The sequence below is a fragment of the Zonotrichia albicollis genome, chromosome 3 (assembly GCF_047830755.1).
Source record: "Zonotrichia albicollis isolate bZonAlb1 chromosome 3, bZonAlb1.hap1, whole genome shotgun sequence".
In the NCBI taxonomy this organism is placed as follows: Eukaryota; Metazoa; Chordata; class Aves; order Passeriformes; family Passerellidae; genus Zonotrichia; species Zonotrichia albicollis.
In genome coordinates, this window is record NC_133821.1 from 95,523,198 (window position 1) to 95,539,418 (window position 16,221).

The following is a 16,221-nucleotide window of genomic DNA, read 5'->3' on the forward strand; positions in this document are numbered from 1 at the left end:
AAGAGGAGGGACAGACCCTCATCTCTTCCCTGTGGTCACCAGTGACAGGACCCAAGGGAATGGCCCTAAACCTCAGGGGAGGTTTAGGTTGGATATCAGGAAAAGGTTCTTCACCCAGAGGGTGTTTGGGCACTGGAACAGCTCCCCAGGGAAGCGGTCACAGCACCAAAACAGAGTTCAAGAAGCATTTGGACAGTGCCCTGTGACACATGTGTGATTCCTGGAGATGGTGCTGTGCAGGGACAGGAACTGGACTCCTGTGAGACTCCATGAGACTTTTTTCCTCTCTTCTCTGGACAGATTTGGGAGAGGGAAGGGGGAAGGCTCTGCACTTATCACTGCTCAGAGACCAATCTGAGGCCAGCACAGGTGTAAAGTTTCAGAAAGTTTAAATCTTACTTCACCCTAAATCTGGATGCAAAGAGCATGTGTCTAAAAGTGAAGATTGAACTGTGCCACACATTGGCTTAAGTTAAATGTTACGGTAAATGATAGTACGAATATGGAAAAAAGACATCAAAACAGTAAAAATCAAAAAGGAAAACACAAAAAACCCACAACTCATTCTGACCTCAGATTACTGAAGAGAAAAAAATTTGCAAATTTTAAACAGGCAGTTTCACATAAGAAGCAAGTTAAAATGAAGGTCAATATACCAGTATTTAAAAATCAAACCATGAAATTGGCAGGTGTAGTATCACTGAGCACAAAGAAAAGTCCAACAAATTTGTGTATTAAGTACTATTCAAAAGAAATCTTCATAAGGTCATATTATATAAAACAAACATAAATCAATTGAATTTCTACACGACTTTCTTCAAAGAGTAAATATATCGCCCTTTGCAGTGATTTCAACATTTGATTATAAAAAAAATCAAGCAACTGCTGCAAGCATATCTAATATACATATAACAGAAATCAATATTGCACCAAACATCCCATCACAAAAAAGTTCTGGAAGTTCCAATGCAGCTGAATTTTTCTTTTCTTTCTAGACATATATGGAGTTTTACTTTAAGTCATTAGCCAACCCACAAAAATCCAAACTTCTTGAGAACAGTTTTCAACCTTTTGAACTAAAAACAACTGAAAGCATAAGAAACTACATATTGCCATAACAATCTGTGCTGGCTTTGGCTGGGATGCAGTTAATTTTCTCCACAGTAGCTGGTAGGGGGCTGTGTTTTGGATTTGTGCAGAAAATAGGGCTGACAATACAAGGATGATTTCGTTATTGCTGAGCAGTCTTAAGGCCCTTTCTGTTACCTGCCCCACGAGTGAAGAAGGCTGGAAGTACACCAGTAACTGAGAGGAAACACACCTGGAGCAGCTGAATCGAGGGATATGCCAAACCTTATGCTGACATGCTCAGATATAAAGCTGGGGGAAAGAAGGAAGGGGGAATGCTCAGAGTGATGATGTCTGTCCTCCCAAATCACCATTACAGGTAAAGGAGTGCTGCTTTTCTGGGGAAGGCTAAACACCTGCCAGCCCACAGGAAGTGGTGAATGAATTCCTTCTTTTGTTTTGCTTGTGTGGATTTTGGTTTGCCTATTTATTGGAATATGAATCCCAATATTACCAGGTAGATTGTGCCTGGGCCCGTCTGACCCCTGCTGCCAGGCCAAAGGCGGCAGCTGTGGTGTTTCACCCCAGAGACACCTTTAGCTTGCTGGATGTTGCAGCTGGGAGCTGAAACAAGTCCAAGCTTGTAGAAACTCAGTTTACCTCAGGTGGGAAGGTTTCAGGTGATGGTGGAGAGGAAAAGAGGGCGGATTCTGCCGGAGGGTTATATCCAGAGTTTATTCCATGGTCACAGAGGTCTGAACCTCAGGTAACAGCTCCAACAGAATGCCAAGCACATGGTCCTTGGTCAATTTAAGCCCAGGGACAGGTGAGCACCAACCAGGTGGGAGGAGGAGGGTCTCAGGGGACAAGGGACACCCAGGCAGGCCAATGACCCCAGGCCTGGATTGCATCCTTTGAACGTGACCAACCACACGAGGCCTTGCTGGAATGTTAAAACTGACTGACAGCCCAGCAGGGGGCGAGGGGGAAGGGGAAGAGAGGTATTGCCACACCTGGGAAGGGACTGGGAAGTTTAAAAATGGAAATTGCAACACACTGCAACACCTGTTAAACTGTCTTTGTCTCAACCAAGTGAGTTTGCTCAGTCTTCTGATTCTTTCTCTCATCCCAGTGGCAGGTGAGTATGTGAGCAGCTTTGCTCCCAGGTGATTCCAGAAATCTGGTACAACAAGGGCAAAGCCAGTGCTGAGTGAAAGGCATCACACACTGAATGTTTAAAGAGGCAAAGTAACTAAAACAGACACACCGTAATGGCACACACCACCACCTCCACCACCTTTACTAACTAACACAGGTTCATACACCTGCTCCTGAACATTATTACTCCCTAGCATGTTTAAACAGTCCCACCTACCCCTGTGGACCATCCCATCTCAATGCAAAGTACGTAAGAATTGCTTGAACTTCCTAAGAACAATCCAACCCTACACCAACACAATCCATCCCCCAAAAAAACCCAAACAGCCAGCCACACAAAACACAGAACCCTAAAGGCCACATCACATCAGGCTCTGCTCCCTGTGAGCACGTGCTCCCCTTGCAGACTTTCTAAATAGAAGGCCATTGGGTGTATCATTTCTGCTTCTTTCACCTTTTTGGCCTTTCTCCTTGACTGCATTTCTCATCCAGGCACAACACCAAGGTCAGCAACAAAAACTTTTCTTCCTCCCTTTCATAAAAGGTTTCAATGGCAGAGTCAAGTACACTTAGTCTAGTGTAGCTTCTACATTTAATCACAAAAAACCCAGCTATTTGTAATTTAGCCAACTACAATCCAAATAGAATTTACATCTTGATATGCTGTAATAAATCTTTGGTCACATTTGGGGGGGAGCAAGATACTTCTCAAAGAAGGAAAAAAAATAATGTCAGGCATCAAACTCCATTTGCCATTAATATTGCCCTTATATGATATATATGGAAAATATATGATGAAAGAAAACATACCCACTATAAAAAAGGGCATTTATTTTTTTCCCAGTAAAACTTCAAAGTATTTGCCAAAAATTATGTTGAGTTTAAAACCAAAAATAAGAAAAGGATTTGAATAACCTCAAGATCTCTAAAAATCAGCGCTTCTCTGAAACTAGAAAAAGGGAAAAAATGGTGTGCTTTTCTGCAAAATGAAGATGTTTAATATGTGATATAGCCATTTAAAAAAAAATCCCAGCAAAACAAAAAAAATCCCCAAACTAAGGAATTGCAGTCTCATTTCAAGGACCATTATAACTCTGCCCAAAGTCACCCGAGAGATGAAAACAGCACTCCTTGAAGCAATATTCTCTACTTAAAAACATTTGCCACTGATGCCTGTCAAGTGTCCACATTGGCTTTCCAGTTTAATCTCTCCAACAGGAAGCCTCCTGCTGTCCCCTAGATCATCCCTTGTACAGCACAAATTTTCCATCACTTTTTACTAGCAATTATATCAATAATGTATACTACACCTGCATCAATTCCTTAATTCTACCCTTCAGCAGCTGGAACATCACTCTCTATCCAGCCCTTCATGTAAGTGTTATTTTGGGGTGGCACAAACTTCCAAGAATGATGACTAAAGCTTTCAGGATGCAATTGTCAATGTTTAACAGCAACAAGTTAGGAGTTCAGCTGTCCCAGACAGGATCAATACCTTGTTGATAACACACAGAATGACAGCAGTAGTACCTCTAGCCCTGTCACAAATCACTGGTACATGAGCAAGTAAAAAACAAAAAGCTCCACAAAAACTAAAAGTAAAAAATGCAGTTTTTCAACTACTCCTGTCTCACCCTTTCCTGGCAGAGTGAAGTGCATTTCACCTACCTGCTCTACTGGCTTTTCACTGTTTAGATTCTGTTCACTGACAATTAGACCCATGACCCACAAGCTGTTGACCATCCCATTTATTCTGTATTATGGCCCAGTTCCCAACAAAATAAAAAGCTTTGTTGTTCTATTGTAATGTAGACAAAAGTTTGTCTTCAGCATTTCAACATGCTCTTACAAAAAGCCAGCAAAATTAACCTTAAAGGGAAGCAGCTAAACCTTCTTTCTCAGCTCTTCTATAGGACACTTGTCCTCTCAAAAAAACACATAGTTTGACAACAGAAAGTCAACAGTTTTCATATATGCTATGGGCTGCAGAGGCTGATCAGATGAGGTTTTAAACTCTTCCAGTTTTTTTTATTTCCTTCCCACAGATGAGGTTTTAAACTCTTCCAGTTTTTTTTATTTCCTTCCCACAGGAGCATGTGGCATCCTTGTATTTCTCACTGTATTTTCCTCCCAATCTAAAGTCAAGGCTCCTTAGAGCAGCTGAAAAAAACATGAATGATTTCCAACTTTACATAGTAAAGCCAGACACTCAGCATGATCATTTTAGCTTTCTCTGACATGCTACCAAAACAAGCAGCTCTTTATCTGACCTTCAGTTTTAAACAATTTGAGAGCTTTAGAATTCAGTTCTCCCACTCTCAGCTCTAGAGCCATGCATTCATTGACAAGTGCATGAACTCACTCTTCATAATTCACTTTGTTCCAGAAAACATCACTTTGTAATTCACATACCCAAAGCGTAGAGGAGAACAGTGACTCCTTCTCCCTTCCTCACAACCAATCTGCATCTAAACCACAGAGAACACTACTGCGTATTTAAACCTACTTCAAACGATCGCCACATGCAGTCCGTCAACAAACAGCTTCCACATTAACTCCAGTGATCGGTTTCACTCTCAAATTGTTATCCTCCCATGAAGTATTCCAGTTTCAGGCTGCTGGAACTGTGTGAAAACGCAAAAGCCAAGCACAGGATGCAAGCATTCAGCTCTCGCACAGCTCAGCTCTACTCGACACACCTTAAGAACAAGATATTACTTATGGAACCCCTGTATTTCGATTATTGTGTTCTTCCTGTGCCGTGTCTTATAAAACATTCAGATAAACAGAACAGACTGAAGTTGTGCATGGCTAGCAGAAGGTTTTATCTTATTCTTTGCAAGCACAGTACCACAGTTATTTCAGAAGTGAGCTAAGTAACTTTAAGCCGAAATAGAGGGTCACTAACAAGTAAGTACGTATGCATGTACGTATTGAGGAAAAAAAGGTGTCATCTTAAAACACTCTGTGATTAGAGAAGCAAATTTTATTTACTCTCTCCCCACCCCTGGGCAGGAATACGCGGCAGTAGAACCCGCCCGGGCCCCTCCGAGCCGGAGCGGCTGGACAGGAGGCCGGGAGGGCTCAGCGCGGGAGTCCCCGCACGCCCAGCGCCCCGCCTGTGCGGCCGGAGGCTCCGCCGAGGCCACTTCAGTCCGCCCGCCTTCCCCGCTGCCGGGCAGGCTCGGCTTCTCACGGCCTGGCCCCGCGGGAAGGGCGCCGAGCAGTGGAACCAGCGGGTCCCGCGGCGGCAGCGCAGTGCGCCCGGGCCGGAACACGCCGCGGCTGAGGGCGGCTGAGGGCAGCCGCGCCCGGGGCCGTCACCGCCGCCCCCCGGCTCCCTCCGTCACCAGCCCCGGTGGCAGCATGGCGGAACCGACCACCGCTCACAGCACAGACTCACCGCTCCTCCTGCTCCCGGCCATGGCCCCACGGCCCGTCCGAGACACCCCCGCGGTCCCGCGGCGCTCCCCTTCCCGTTGGCCGCCGCGTCTGTCGGTCCCGGCGCCGGGCGCCGCCATTGGCGGGGCTCTGCCAGGGCGCCCCGCGCCGCGCCTTGGCCCGCCCCGTCCCGCCCCGCCTCAGCGGGCGCGATGCCCGCGGGCTCCGGCAGGGGGCGCGCGGCTACGCAGAGCCGGCGGGGGCGCCCCTGCCGCGCGCGCGGGAGCGAGGGCGAGGGCGCGCGCGGGGCGCGAGGGGCGGGGGGAGCGGCGCGCGGCGGGCGGGCGGGCGAGCGGCGCGCGGCGGCCCCGGCGGGTGAGCGGCGCCGGGGGACGCTGGGCGCGCGCCGCTGCTCCCGCTCCCGGCGTCTCCTTAATCGCGACCCGCCGCAGCCCGCACCCGCCGCGTTAATAATGCACTAGAATGTCAGCGCTGAAAAAGGTACGGAGGGAGGTAGGGAGGGAGGCGAGGCAAGGGGCCGCCGTCGGGGCGGCAGGCGCGCCGGGCTGCTCGCGGGGCGCCTCCGCACAAGCAGCGGAGGGAACGGGCGGGTGCCGGTGCCGCGGGTCCGCGCAGGGACCGCACCGTCGGGGACGGGCGCCCGGGCAGCGGGGCGAGGGCGCGCCAGCCGCGCCGTCGGTTGTGGTGTCATCCCCATCCCCGGCGCGTCCCGGCGTCGCGCTGGCCCCGGCGAGGTGTCGCCGTGGCGGGGGTCTCGCCTCGGTACAGCCCGGGCAGGACGGCTGCGCCCCGAATGCCCGATGCCTGAGCGGGGCGAGTGCGGTCTGGCACCCTCCCGTGTGGCCGGTCTGGCCGGAGGGAGCGGCGGGGAGGGGATGCTGCGCGCGGAGCCGCAGTGCTGGGGCGATTTAAATTTTGGCAGCGCGTGATGCTGGGGCTGCCCCGCGAGGAGGGGCCGGGCAGCCGGGGCTGGCGGCGCACCGCCGCCTGCTCCGCTCCCCTTTCCCTGCCCGGCCGCCGTGCCGTGCCGTGCCGTGCCGCCCCGGGGAGGGTGCGGGTACGTCGGAGGGGCCGCGCTGCTCCGTCCCTCCGTCCCGGTCCCCAGGGGCGGCGGGGCGGCAGCCGAGCGGGGCGGGCGGCAGGTGAGTCCCGCACGTTCCCCGCGCCGGCTCTGCGCGGCTGCCGCGCCCGGGGGCGCAGGGCTCGGCGCGGCCGGAGAGTCCGCGGGCGCGCCCCGGAGCGCGGGGGTGGCTGCCCGGCGCATCTGCTGCGCTGCCCTCGGTCACCGAGGGGCGATCACGGGCGGCTGTCGCCGCGCAGGGAGCGGCGTTCGCGGGCGGGTTGGCTGAGCGCCTCCGCGGTCCTTAGAAACACCGTCTGCCGGAAAAATAAAATAATTACCCGGTGTCATAATGAGAGCGCAGCGCGCCCCGGCCCACTTCGCCTCCCGGAGCGGAGCCGGCAAACCGCCCGGCGTCCGCCACCGTCGGGGCGGGCGGTCTCCCCGGCCCGAACCGAACCGAACCGACCTGCGGCTGCGGGGCCGCTACGGATCGGCCCGGGGCACGGGAGTGGGGAGACCCTTCAGCCGGCGGGAGCTGCAGAAAAGGGACTTTCTTTTACCGCCCCGCTTTCTGTCGCCTTCGTAACCTAATTCCTGCCGCTGCTGGTGTCCCAGTTCTAACAGCCGTGCCGGTGCCGTACAGCTTGGCGTTTAGCCATAAATCCATTTATAAGGGCTCCGGCCTCAACTTCCCTCAAACTTAAAGGGACTAATTTACGGCGACATTCTTCGTTACGGCACATTCTTACACGGGCATAATGTGTCTTGGGAGCAGGCGATGCTTGAATCTCTTCCAGATTGAAGCCCTGAGAATGGGACCAAGCGCTCCCGGCACGTTAGGTGGTGTGAGCCCAGCATCGCGGCTGTGAAAGCAAGTGCCCTTCTTAGCGCTGGAGTGTTTTGTAACTATTTCTCTCTGCTTCTCAGTAGCAACACAAGCGGAGCACTAACAAAATTTGAAACACAGGATGTCCCCAGCCATGTAGGTAGTAGATGACTGCCAGCGGGCATCCTGCGAGGAGCAGTGGTCACCTCAGTGTGACCGAGTGCAGATCCGAGTGCAGATGATGAAGTCTCATGTGGAGTCTCAGTAACTGAATGTTTTCTACTGTGGGATGTGTCAAGGGGGCATACTGATGGTACTGGATGTTTTAAACAGCAGCTTGGGGGTAGACCAGAGGATTGGTGGTAATATTTTATAATGCACGTATGTTTGAGATGTCAGCCGTTCACATCTCTGATTTGTTGCATTTCTGCCTTCATATTTTATCTGGAAAACCTAAAATAGGAAGAGTTGAAGTTTTATATTTCTGTGCTTTCATCAATATAGCAATACTTTCAAGTTATTTCCAGATAGTTTGCATAAAACCCTTTATTTCAGAACTGCAAGTTTTAATTTTATTTTGTGAAACTATTTTTACAGTGCTAAGCTGATCATATCATTTATGTTTCAAAGGTTCTTTCCCCCCATCATTTTGCATGCTTTTCAAAATGTGTGTTATGTGGTCAAAATGGACTCAGACAACGTTTAATAGTTTTATGAATTCCAATGTTATACATTGGAGATTTAATTCTGAGAGCTCGAGGCAGACCCTGTGTGATCTGACATAGTATTCCCAAGTTAAAGAATGCGTTTATTATGCCATTGTTCAGTAACACATGAACTAAATCCTAGGATTGTCAAATAAATTTGTTGATTTTCTTTTAGCTTTTCATTTTAGTACTATAAAGCACTATCGGATTTAGTTAGTCATATATCTGTTTTGCACTAGAATGGTATAGGACATACCTCTAATAACTTTTAGAATTTCCAGTCCCTCTGAAATGAGTTTAAATTCCTGGTGCAAATTGAAATTACACTTAGAATGAAGTCATAACTGTTTTAAGCAGGCATTTAACAATCAGCAAACATAGATTGCTCTTGACAGAGGTGTTGAGGAGAATGTGTTTTGTCTATGTAACACATAAAATCACAGTCAAATCCAAGACTTGCTGAATCAATGGTAATAACCACAATGACTTAATGGGATTGGGATTTCACATTTGTGTATGGCAGGATCCCACAAATACTAATAGTGGTACTGTTGGCAATGCCAAGCTGTTGAAACAAAAAGTTACCAAAGCAAGACAAAAATTTCAAAGTCCATTGTGGCAAACTAAAAGTTATATTCTATATTCTTAATTCAAGAATAATTGGTACATAAGGAACATATCCCTGAACAGAGGGATTCATACCTGACCCCGAGGAAGGCTTGCATGTCCAGTATCCACTGTGTCTGAACAACAAGCAGTGTTCTGCCCAGAGGGTGCCCTCTGCAAGCTCCCATGGACATTGCCTGTCCTGTTCCACTTATCGTGTCACAGTTATGGCAGGGTTTTGTGACAGCAGATGTTCTAATAGGAAATATTTGTAGATGCAGTCTGGATGACTGAATTTCAGCTTGATTGTGAGCTTTGCCTGGCTAAATTGTGGACTTTGGAGTAATTACTGACATATTTTTTGAGCCTTAATAAGGATGGTAAAATGTTATTTTACACCTGCCTTTGGCAAGAACTCTTTTTTCCTGTTTGCAATTACGCATTGTCAAAGCAATTTCCTTGCATAACTATGATAATCCTTTGAGAAGTTTTAGTAATAAAAAGAACATAACCCCTCAAATAACCTGCTGATTTTTTATGAGGTGTACCATTGGGGGCCCTTTGAATCTGTATCAGTCAAACAAAAACAGCTGTTTTGGTTCTACTCCATGAACAAGACAAGTCTTATTTGCTGCTTCACTTAATCAGTACAGTGAATTTGTTTATACCTAACCATGCATGGTGAATGAAAGGACCACTAATGCAGAAAGTCAGTGTTAGCCCATCAATTGTGACTGCATTTAAGGAAGACTTTCAGTTCTTAGAAATGCATTACATGGGCCAAAATATCCCATTGAATTGAAAATGTTCTGTTTGCTAAATGGATAGTTTTGTTTGAATAGCTACAGGAAAAAAAAATACACATATTAGTTCAGTTTGCCTTGCAAAAATTCATAGTCATCCACGAACCATATGGCTTTCTTACCTCTAGTAGAGAAATAGCTCTCAGCATGGCAGATACAGTATGTCAACAGCTATGATCAAATATAAGTAGAAGTGGGCATGGATGAATCAGAATCGCTTTTAAAGTAGACTTGTTGGAGAACACAACTTCCCATATTTCAGTCCATATATATCTCCATTATAGAACTATATTTCCCAGAACAGATTATAGTTCATCACAACTACTTTCTGTTGGAGAGGCTGAAATGATTCATTAAAGTAAAATAAGTACTCTTCCCATGATATTTATTTAGAAAATGTCAAGTAGCAGTTTATTCATTTAGTACAAGCTCAGTTGTGATGAGAGGATGGAAATCACTGCAGTTAGATTTCTCAATCAGTGTTTCCATGCATGCATATATATTTGGTCTCACTTTGTTTTTATCTGTTTCTCACTGTACTCTCTTAAATACTTCTTTTGTGCGTAAAATTTACTTATCTTCCATGCATTTTCATTCCATATTTGTCACATTTCTCTGTCCTTGTCAGTTTTGAAAATGAACAGCAAATAACTTCCAAAAAGGCGTTGGCCTTAAGACCTCTAAATTTTTTGTGGCTTCATAAGCATATATTCCAATGATATAAAATGACTTTTTTTCTATTTTTTATAGTAAAGGTATCATACACCAGCATTTTGCAGAAATACATGAGGTATACCATAGATGAAGGCTTTTATCTCACAAGGGGAATCAGTGTCTGTTATCTTCAGGAGATGCTGCAACCACTGTTGCAGCAGATAAATTGACAGTAGTGGATAAATTGACAGTAGTGGAATATCTCAAAAATATGATCAAATGCATAAATCCAACAAAATAAAAATCATTAATTTAGACTTTGCACAAATAATAGAAAGATCTTAAGTATACTCTAGAGCTTTCTGTCTATCTATAGGTCCCCATATTGGGTCCTTCATAGATTCTCCTCCATACAAAATTCTTCCACTGGTCTCAATTTTGCATCTTCCATCTTAAATACTCTCTTTAAAAAGTAAATTTGTTATTTCAGAAGAAAGAAGAGCATCTTAATGTTGTCAAGTTGACCTGATTTCGTTTTGAACACAAAAGTTCTTGCATTTAAAAGTTTATTCCAGAAAATGTAAAGGTTAAATCTTGATAATGACATTGAAAGCAGTTAGGAAAGCATAAAACTAAGACACAGATTTAGGGAGAAATTGAACAGCACTCTAGTGTAGTGGTCAATTAAGGTGTCTCTGATATGTATTTCGTCTTGGAAGCTGAAAGGCTGCTTGGGCACTGCTCAGCCTCTGGCATGCTGCCTTTCAGAGGAAACAACTTCTCTGCATTGTCCTGGAGAGGCAGCAGGTCAGTATTGAGAAAAACAATTCAAAACTATTTTTACTATCTTTCCCCTTTAATTGAGGTGATACTGTATTTTCAGGAATCCCTAAGGTGTGGTGAGGATGCAAATTAATTGTTTAGGCTTGTCTGGAATCTATTTTCCCTTAGCATGAATTTATTTTTTTAAAATACTGATTCTTCATGAAATTCATTTTGTGCATTGGAGGTCAACTGAATAAGTTTCCTGTAATTCTTTGCTTCTTGATGGTATGGATTGTATTGTGAAACTTTTAAATGCCTTAATAATGTTATGCAAATTACATATCATAAAATATCACCAAAGTCTCCAGCAATTCTCCTAGTTTTGCAACTGGAGAAGCTGGTGACTTTTCATAGAAAACAGACACAATATTATTAATGATGCAGATAACCAAGTTGCCCTTAAAGAAACTTTTCCCAAACCATTTCACTCCCATGTGGTGGCTTTTAGAGCTCGTGCAGCTGCAGGAATGCAGCAGTATGCTATTGTATTATTCTGTGCTTTTCTGGCAATGAGGAGTAGAATGAACTTCTCAGCTTTCACAAGTGCCTGCCTTCCAGTTTCACAAGTAGCCTGTAAAAATAACACTGAACAAATAGCTGCACTCGCCACAAGTGGGAGGTTACTTTTTAACCTCTTTTTTTCCCCTGAATAGCAGACAGTGATGAAAGAATCTCAAGTAGTTACTACACCTTTTCTTTCTTATACTCTAAAAATAGGGGAGCAAGGAAAAAAACCCAGAGGATCTTCCACATTCTTGTTGATTTATGGATTAATAAGTCATTGGGATATAAAGCTGCAGAGCATAAACACTCTGATTCTCTCGAATTTGTCTAAGTAGAGTCCAAGTAAGATAAAAGACAACAGTTTTGCCTCATTCATGCAGAGTGAAATTCTTTCCAAAGAGCATCAGTATAAGGCCACCTTTATCCTCTGTGCAACAGCAGATTTAACGTAAATGAGCAAATATATTCTTCAGTTTTAGAATTTGATAACAATTATCTTCCCTGATGAGCAGAAAGGAGGACAATACTTGGTTTTATTCCTTTGATTCACTTCCATTGATACTGCAGCATTTCAAATCCTGCATAGTTGAAGCTACAAGAAAAATATTTTTTTAATGCTACAAAAAGGAATGGAAAAGTGTGTCCAAATGTCTTGAAAAAACTATGTATCTGTCTCAATTCTTAAGCAGGCTTCCTCATGATAACACAATGCAGAGGAAATAACATGTAGACTTAAGTATGTGGGTTTTCTTTTTTTTTTTTTAATTGGGCTATGAAGACCATCAGAGCCAGAAGATGCTGAGTGTCAGTGAGGAGTAGTAATGTCCTCCAGCTGGGAAGATGATGGGCTCCCATTGGTAAGAATGACAAAGCTTCACCTTCCCTCTGGAGGGCAGCTCAGGCCACTCTGATGTTTGCAGCCCTTTCTGCCAGCAGGACGTGAAACTGATCTTGTCTTTGATGGCAACTTGTGGCTTTGTTATCTAGCACCTGGCCTGGTTCTGGGTTATTTTGGGATTATCTTTGTCATAATGTTTTACTTAAAGGTAAGGAATTGAAAAAATTTTAAGTGTTCCTGTTATGCATTGTGTACATGATAAATTTATTTTTATTTGAGTCTGAGATTTTGATCTCATTCATTTGAGGGTCTGTTTACAAATACTGTCGCTTAGGAGTAGCTACTATAGCTTATATTGATACCACAAAAGTCCAAAATTAGTTTTCAGAGCTACATAAACTACTGGATTTAAGAGAATAGCTTCAATATATAATAGATTCATTAAAAAAAACCACTAGTGTAAATGATTTTTTTGTTAGTAACTTAACAGAAATTTAAATGCACTCTTTTCCTTTCTGGAAGTCAAAACTGGAATGCTCTTTCCTTCCCCTCAAGTTTTAGTAGACTGAGAAATCAAAATGTTACATGTAGCTTACATATGGCTCCTTCACAACAGTTTATTGAAAATCCAGTTTACTACAATTTGTAGGTCAGAGTAATTTTGTCACAAGGTCCGGTGGTTTACAGCATTATATGCAGAAAATGCTGCAGTACATATAAAAATGCAGCATTACTTTTGTTGCCAGTCCTGAAATGCATTGGATTCTTAGTGTCTCCATCTCAATATGCGTCAGCTCTTACTCATTATGCAAGGGGTGAGTATAGCAAGTGAGGTGTTTCGAAGAAATTACTTTTTATGACGTTGAAAAGGGATGCAATTTGCTATGATATCATGTACTTTTATAATAATATAGATGGTAACTAATTTGATAACAGTTTTCCTAAGTGATAATTTATAACGTACTCCTCAAAAATCTTAACATGACACTTCTAAGGGAGAAATTGTTTCTATGATACTTTTCAGTCTCATCTCCTTTAGTAATATGGTGCATTCTTATATTGCATTGATCTTTCTCACAAAACTTTGAGTTACCTATACTGCAAGGTTTCAGCTGCAACAAGATTTAGAAAGTTATACATTACTTTATGAATTCAAAGGCACATAGTGACATTTGAAGGTAAGGAAATAGAGGACCAAAGTATTAAAACGGATCTAAATAGTAAATTAAATATTTTGAAGTTGTTATTTTTCTTTTGAAATTAAGAACTGATAGATTAATTTTGGATGCTTCCCAGAGTTTTTCTCTTTCCCCCCATTAATGTTTCTCTACAGCTAAAATAATTTGTCAAAGGTGACAGAAATCAGTGGAAATATTCTTATGTTCACCAGTAAAATGCCTCATATAGTATTGTGTGTTCGGTCTTGAGGTAATTTATAATGCAGTTAATGTTTTTTTATGTTGTTTCATTTAGAATTATATTTTTTACATGTATGTATTTTTTCCCATTAATTATTGTACTTCAAAATACTTTTTACATTTTATGGTGCTTTTTGGTATTGTGCATACCCAAGTAAATATCTCATCTAATAAATTATTTTTTTTATCCTGTACTGTGCTTCTGATTTAGAGCAGTGTGGAAATCTCTCCACTACGTTTAGTTGCGGATAAGTTATGCAGCACACTTACTTTGCTAACCAGTGTCAGGTTTCTGATCAATTCCCTGAGATTTTTCCGTTTCTTTTTACTTTCCAAAATAGTCATGAATTGCTGTTCTAAAAACGATGCAGAAAAGCAAAATGCAAAGCTGAGAAGCTCAGTGTATGCTAGGCTGTAGAATAATGCTTTGATCAATAAAATGGAAAAGTTTCTCCTATATAAGGGTATCACATTCAGATGGCATTCTCTTTCAGGAGATTTCCTGGCATGTTTGTGAGTAATCTTCTTTTTAGTTGCACTCCTGGGTAATGTAATACATTTTTATTTTCATTTTTTAAAGAAAGATACAAATGCGTTTTCCGAACTTCATTTAATAGAATATTTTCTCTGCATTTATTAATTTCTTTAAATTGCACTCCATTGTTTTAAAAACTTTGTGATATACTTCCTCATTAGATGGAATTTTGTTTAAAATGTGCTGACAAATGTCCATTTGTTACTTCAACATGGACACTGAAGCTCAGCAAAGTAATGTGATACCTGAGAATCACAAGAATGTGTAAAGCCTTCATTCTGATTACAGCCTGGAAATGAAATCTAACACTGCTTCAGTGCTAGAACAATCAGTGCTCTAGGTGAGGCTTGTTAACATTTGTGTTTTCCTGCACTTCATGTGCAGTCTGTGGGCTGGAGGGTAAGCAGACACAGGAGCAAGCCCAGGTTAGTGTTGGAAAAAGGGAGAGTATCACGGAGGGGTTCAGGGATGCATTTAGGGTACTGCTGGGCAGCAGGAGAAAAGAAGACAAATGATCAAGAATATAGATTAAAGACTCAGAATGTAACACTGGAGAGATCCTAATAGTGCAATACAAGTTATGACTATTTTGTTTGCCTTGTTCTGCTTATATGTAAAGGGCAGGAACAAACTTCACAACATCCCTTTCCTGAAGTATCACACACATTTAGGAACTGCAAGATTGATAGACTTTAATGTTTTCATGAGTAGAAGGAAAAATTGCATGGACTATAGGTAAACAGACATCAGTATTGCATAATGTATCTTGATATATAAAAATTTATAGAAAAGGCTCAGCTGATATGAGGTACCTGCCAGGATACATTGGGATTGTTCTTTAGTTGGAGACCAGATTGCCCATAAAAGAGGGTAACTTATATTTAAAAAAAACCCCAATAAAACCCAAGAAGACATTACTGAAAGAAAACATTATTCTGCTATTAGCTTTAGTTGCGTAATGTTACATAATGATGAATAAAATTTGTCTCTCTTTTTAAAAATCTTTCATGGGGCTGATCCAAGTTACCCTAAAGAAATATCTTACTTATTATTATTACTAAAATTTGCCATGAAAGTTGTGCTTCCCTTGACCAATGGAACAAACTTTTCCTGTGTTTCTGAGTTTAAAGTACAAGGAGCAAAGTATTCTTGGCAGCCAGGCTGTTCCCCTGTGAATTCTCTTCTGAAAGACATTGATGTGATCATTAGTTGTCTTTATTTTTTCAGAGAAAAACATAAAATCCTCCAGCCTTGTCCTCTCTTCATAAATATGTCCAGCTCTTGTAATCACTACCACTGCTGAAATCTCACCTGAGAGATTTGCAAGAAGTACCGAAATAAAGAGCAATGTGCGTGCATGCAAGATGTCCCCTTTATGAAGGAATGATAGATACACTGAAATACTGTTCCAAAAAACCTTATTGATGCATTTTCTTACAAACTGTATCCTTGAAAATTTATACTAACTGTCCAGTATTTCTGTTTCTTTGGATGTAGCTATTAATCATGTAGTTTCACCTAGGGGATTTTCTGATATTCTTTTTGATAGATTTTTTCATGTATTGTTTTAACACAAATCTGTTTCAATCTATATGCCATAAACCTTTTAGAAAAATTCACTGTATATATAAGCAACAAATTGTGATTATACCCAAGCATTTATATATGTTCCACAAAGGAGAGTGGAAAAAGAGGGAAGTTTGCAGACCAAAGAGTAAGTTTTCAACATCTTTAGTGTCCTTAGATTGGAATTTTAAGATTAACTGAAATATTCCCACTGGAAAAAAAAAAAAAGTGATTAAAAGTATAACAAA

General features: G+C 42.9%; 2 protein-coding genes across 10 annotated transcripts in view; one reads left to right on the plus strand and one right to left on the minus strand.

The window, feature by feature from the left end:
• Positions 1 to 5,804, minus strand: part of ERICH1 (glutamate rich 1) — a 77,576-nt gene extending 71,772 nt beyond the window's left edge. For 2 of the 3 annotated variants that reach the window (XR_012579725.1, XM_005489158.4), the window contains exon 1: positions 5,630 to 5,804. Coding sequence is in view for 2 of the 3 variants with exons in the window: in XM_005489158.4 (XP_005489215.2) it covers positions 5,630 to 5,747 (118 nt within the window). In the remaining variant the exon portion in view is untranslated. Of the gene's footprint in view, positions 1 to 4,732; positions 5,089 to 5,629 lie in introns of those variants that run through there. The other variant, XM_074538175.1, reaches the window with a different exon arrangement.
• A 111-nt stretch (positions 5,805 to 5,915) lies between these two features.
• The window catches only part of DLGAP2 (DLG associated protein 2), a 454,967-nt gene continuing 444,661 nt past the window's right edge, over positions 5,916 to 16,221 (plus strand). For 4 of the 7 annotated variants that reach the window (XM_074538163.1, XM_014268520.3, XM_005489159.4 and 1 more), the window contains exon 1: positions 5,917 to 6,108. In XM_074538163.1, coding sequence (XP_074394264.1) covers positions 6,091 to 6,108 — 18 coding nt within the window. In that variant the 5' untranslated portion in view covers positions 5,917 to 6,090. Of the gene's footprint in view, positions 6,109 to 16,221 lie in introns of all 7 variants that reach the window. The other 3 variants (XM_014268518.3, XM_074538161.1, XM_026794791.2) reach the window with 1 other exon arrangement.